We start from the raw sequence: 4,898 nt of genomic DNA, 5'->3' as shown, positions 1-4,898 counted from the left end.
TCTTCTTTAGATCTGCTGAACAATCCTTCCAGTGTGTTTGTGATTTCTTCTGTGACCTGAGACGTTATATCTGATTTGACTGCTTTTGCAATCTCATGAAGTTGTTTCTTTATTTCTGTTGCTACACTCTCAAGAGATTAGAGGTGCGCGACTTGCATTTGATTCCATGACTGTATCTTGCAGAGTTGTTCTGTGTGGGGTAGAGGTCTGAGGATGCCTTTTCCTCCATCATCTTGATATTCTCTTGGCTTCCTGTAGGTTCCCAGGTACTTCCCACGTTGCGTACCCTTCCATGGTGCAGGGGGCATGGGACAGGCACCCAGGTCCTCTGACCCCAGATTTACAGGGAGGTAGCAGGGGGGCATCTCCTCAGATGTACAGCTACAGTGGGGATTCTCTGCATGGGGGTGGGGCTGCTTCTCTCAGCCTGTGTCTACACTGGGACTGCCGTGATGGTGGCAGACACACAGGGCTGTGTTTGTCTGATTCCACTATTGAGTGATGACTTCCAGAAGGAACCAAGGGCCTGCAGTGGGGGCCTACAGGTGCACAGGGCTTATCTGGCTGTTTTTCCCTGTTCCTGCAGGCTATGTACAAGAAGGAGCCTTCTGATGGCTGCTCCCTGCAGCCAGAGGTGGATCTGTCTGGCTCTGTCTGTCCCCACTGGCATTCCTAAGGAAAGGGCCTTCCAGTGGTGCTGCCCAGCAGGCAGACACAGATCTGCTGGCTCTCTGTGCCAGCAGTGGTTTTGCATCCTGTCTTCAGTGCTGTGCATTCTCATGTCTTTTGAAATGCTGGTGCAAAACATGCTGTTTCCTTTCGGTGTTTCATTTTGTTTCCTATAGTTCTGGCTTCCTTTATTTTGCTCTGCTTTGTGTGTGGCGCCCCGCATCTTTGCAATACACTTGAAGCCCAGGTCTTGGACACCTGTCCTCTGCTCTTCATGCCCTGGAGGGCTTTGGGTATTCTCGGTCTCTCATGGACCCTGGTGCTTTGCAGGGCTGTGTTCTCCATGCTGTGAAGACCGCGTGTTGGTAGCTGGATTGCGGTTACGTCGGCTGTGTGGATCCCCCTTGGAATCACGGCCACTGTGACCATAAGTGTCCCTGCCCGTCCAGCAGTCATTCTCGATGCTGCTGTGTACAGAGTCTCTTCCGTTTCAGGTTTTTCAGCAGGTTCATTACTGGGCTGGAGGAGTCGTGCTCGTGTATTACGCATTCTGTCAGGTTGAGTATTTATTGTAGGCGTCTTTTGGTGGTGCTTGTGTGTCTGCTCTGGAGAGCATCCTGTCATCAAGTAAGTAAACTTTGACCTCTTCTTATCCTATTTTAATATCGTTTTCCTTTTTCTCCTTGGGTGCTTGTTCTGGCTGAATTTTTAAGTACTATATTGAACAGCAATATAGATAAGAGAAATGTTCTCATTCCCAATTTGAGGGACAAAACAGTGTTTTCCACTTGCTGGGTTGTTGGCAGTTGAGTTGTGAAGGATGAGTGATACCAGATCGAGACGTGGTCCTCCCGTGTCCCTCCTGGGACTGGTTTCATTGTGTCCCATAGGCGCTGGCAACCGGGACCTGCCCTCCCATTTGCTTCCAGGAAATGTTTCCTTCTTTGCTTGACCACTTGTGTCACCATTGTGTGTTCAGGGCCGTGTGACTCTATGTCCCGATGTTTATAAAGCTCTCTGTGCTATTTGTGTGCTTGATATCTAGGAGCAGTGCTCCGGGACGCCCAAGACACTGTGTGCTTGTGGAAAGGACCAGAAGGGGCTGCTCTGCAGGTCCCTTGGGAGGAATTCCTGGGTCTTGCTGAGAAGAACACGTGTTCTTTAGCATTTGGGTAGAAACCTCAGCAGACAGTGTTTGATTTGTCTTACGGAAAGGTCTGGTTTCGCTGTGAAGCTGAGTTACCTTCTGTTTCTCTAACTGCCTTTATTCATTTAGTTATTTTGTCAGTTAGGTAGTTGGTGTTTTGAAAGTGGGCCTTGAGGTTCAGCCCTGTACCACGTCTCTGTTTGCCTGAACTTTTACAAGCGGTTCTGTTTGTTTCCGTGGTGCTGCAGTGAGGTTTGGTGCCTGCTCATTTTCATGACGTCACCACCTCCTGCCTTCTTCCTGTGCAGCGGCTCCTTCACGTGTCTAGAGAGCCTTTCTTTCCCTGTTCTGCTTCCTTTGTGCCTTGAAGGATTCTTTGAGAACGAGATGGTTCTCCCTTGTTGATTTTGGGTGACCGGTGCATGTCATGCTCATTTTCCCCTTGATTTATAGTCCATGAATTTCTTTTGCACACAGTGAGTCTGTTGAAAGCACCGCAGCTGCAGTCTGACCTGAGAAGAGGCTCCGGAGGACGTGGGCTGACCCCCGTGCGCAGTCCTCGCTGACACGGGTCCTCTGGTTCCTGACTTCCCTGTTGCCTCCATTTCCGCGGTAGTTTGTCACCACTCACCTGGTTCAGCCTCGTCACTCCATTCGTCTGTGGGCTCCCTTGGCTGGCTGTCTCTGTCTAGGACGTCCCTGAGTGTTTCTGGAGTGTGGTTTGGTCACAGACACCCTAAGGTGCAGTGTGTCAAGGAAAAAGCTTCCTTTTGGTGCCATTTCCACAAACAGCTTTGCAGAGTTTCTTAGCGTGTGTTTCTCTTTGGGGCTCAGGCTTTATCCCTCTTCCTTAGGCAAAACAAACATCAAACAGCAAAAAGAGAGCAAGACAGTAAGAAGGAGGGAAAAATAAATGAAAAACAAAAAAAAATCAATGGGATGGAAAAGACACGAGACAGACAGTTGTCCAGCCCTCCCTCCCGCGTGACTGCGCCGAGCTCTCACCATATCTGGTTGGTGCGAAGGGCGTGTCTAGCCTCCCATCTTCTCTGGACCCGCACAGCCTCCCGGGACAAGGGTCAGCTGGGTGGCATTTGCAAAGGCATCGTCCCACCTGGAGGGAGAGCTCACAGCAGCATCTTGGGGTGGGGGATCTGGCAGAAGTGACAGGGGAAGGGGAGGGAGGCAGCCAGCATCCAGGTGGAGGCTGTGCAGTGCTGGGCGGGATTGTTGTGTCCCTGCAGCCCAGAGAGGGTGTAATTAGGGGAGAAGCTGAGGCTCCAGGAACAAAGGAACAAGCAGAGTGGGAAAGTAGGAAGTCAGAGCAGGAAGACAGCAGAGCCGTGCATGTGGCGGGCCTGCCGGGAACCGGGTATAAATGCAGCTCGGGGTGGAGGCCCAGACCTCACCAGCACCTCCTGCCAGCCACAGCCACCTCCTCTCCCTCGTCCGCCATGTGCCACACCAGCTGTTCCCCGTGCTGCCAGCCGGCCTGCTGCGGGTCCAGCCCCTGCCAGGCTGCCTGCTGCGTGCCCGTGAGCTGCAAGCCTGTCCTGTGCCTGACCCCATCATGCCAGTCCTCGGGGTGCTGCCAGCCGTCGTGCCAGGCCTCCGTGTGTGTGCCCGTATGCTGCAGGCCAGCCGTGTGCGTGGTGCCCTCCTGCCAGTCCTCGGGGTGCTGCGAGCCATGCTGCCAGAGCTCCGTGTGCTTCCCCGTGAGCTGTGGGCCCTCCTGCCAGTCCTCGGGGTGCTGCCAGCCCTCCTGCCCCACCCTCCTCTGCAACCCTGTCTGCTGTGGCACCTCCTCCTCCTGCTGCTGCTGACCTCCTCCTGCTGCGGCTGCTGAACTCCCATCTCCGTGTCCACTCTCCGGCACATGGGACAGGGGACCGCCACTATGTACCTCCCGGGCCCATGTGGTCCCGCATTGTGGCAGACAGGAATCCTACTGGACTGAGCTGCTGGACTCTGAGCTAGAACCCAGCAAGGGGCTCCAGAGCCTCCCTTTCCCTCTCCCAACGCAAAGGATGCTCCTCTCCTGAGTATCCAACCACTGCCCCATGGGAGCCAAATAAATCCACTTTGCCAGTGCCCGTCTCTGTGTTTCTGCCTTGCTTTCGATACCCATGGGTCCTGGCTCTCTCTGTGCGCTGGGTGCCATGGTTCCAGCCCAGATTCCACTCTCCCCTCACACGAAACTTTAGGCCCAAGCCCGCTGAGCACCAAGACACGCACATGGGCACACTGCTGTTGCTGCTCAGGATACAGCTTTCTGGGAGTGGCTGAGCCTGTGCTCTAGCCTCCTGCAGAAATCACACAAGTTCTAAGCTGCAAGCAGGAAAGGTTGTACGGGGTCACCCTGGCCGTGTGTGCAGAGTTGAGAGTGAGCCAGGCAGGACAGGCTGGGATGTTGTGCGAAGGGCAGGGTTGTGTGTACAGGAGAGCCCGTGCTCATGCAGGAGGGCCCGGTGTTGAGGGACAAAAGCACCTGGGAAAGCAAGAGAGTCAGGGGCAAGGTGGCCCTGCTGGTCGACTCTTGGACTGGAAGTGTGTGTCCAGGGCAGAGCACACGAACTCCGGGAGGTGGCAGGAGCCAGCCCGGTGGGGTGTCGAGTGTGTCGGGAAAGCTGGCCAGCCTGCCCAGGGCCGAGGTTTCCTGAGGTGCTGTTTTGTCTTGCACCTCCAGCACAAGTTGGTGACCCCTAGCAACCCGCACGTTCGTTGCCTGGACCCATTGGTCTGTCATGGCCTGTAGGCTGCTTCCAAGGTGGAGCTATTATGCATGGTGTGGTCCTAAGCCTGGCCCCACTTGGATCCCTGTAACCTCACCCCTGTGGGTACTTGGGGAAGATATGCAGAGCTGGAATCGCTGGAATGCATCGAATTTCTCCTCTTAGAGTTTTGAGGAAAGTGTGTACAGATTTCTACGCTGGTTAAGTAGTTGATGTTGAAATCTAAGGCACACGAGTCTCCCTTCCCCAGCCCGCCAACCCACAGCCTCTCCAGCGCTCTCTGTTTCTTGATGTCTTCATGATGGGATGGCGTGCAATCCAGGTGCTGTCAGATTGTAGATCTCTGGTGG

General features: G+C 54.3%; 1 protein-coding gene across 1 annotated transcript; it reads left to right on the top strand.

Annotated features, from left to right (window-relative positions):
* Positions 1–378: 378 nt before the first annotated feature.
* On the top strand, positions 379–3,909 carry LOC134470452 (keratin-associated protein 12-3-like). The gene has a single exon (XM_063224624.1). It carries the CDS (start codon positions 3,271–3,273, stop codon positions 3,637–3,639), a length of 369 nt encoding a protein of 122 aa, XP_063080694.1. The 5' UTR covers positions 379–3,270; the 3' UTR covers positions 3,640–3,909.
* The last annotated feature ends 989 nt before the right edge of the window (positions 3,910–4,898 follow it).

This window comes from Cavia porcellus, unplaced genomic scaffold, assembly GCF_034190915.1.
Source record: "Cavia porcellus strain 051 isolate PalLab524CR breed Dunkin Hartley unplaced genomic scaffold, mCavPor4.1 scaffold_15, whole genome shotgun sequence".
NCBI lineage: Eukaryota > Metazoa > Chordata > Mammalia > Rodentia > Caviidae > Cavia > Cavia porcellus.
This window is presented reverse-complemented; position numbering and strand designations above follow the sequence as displayed.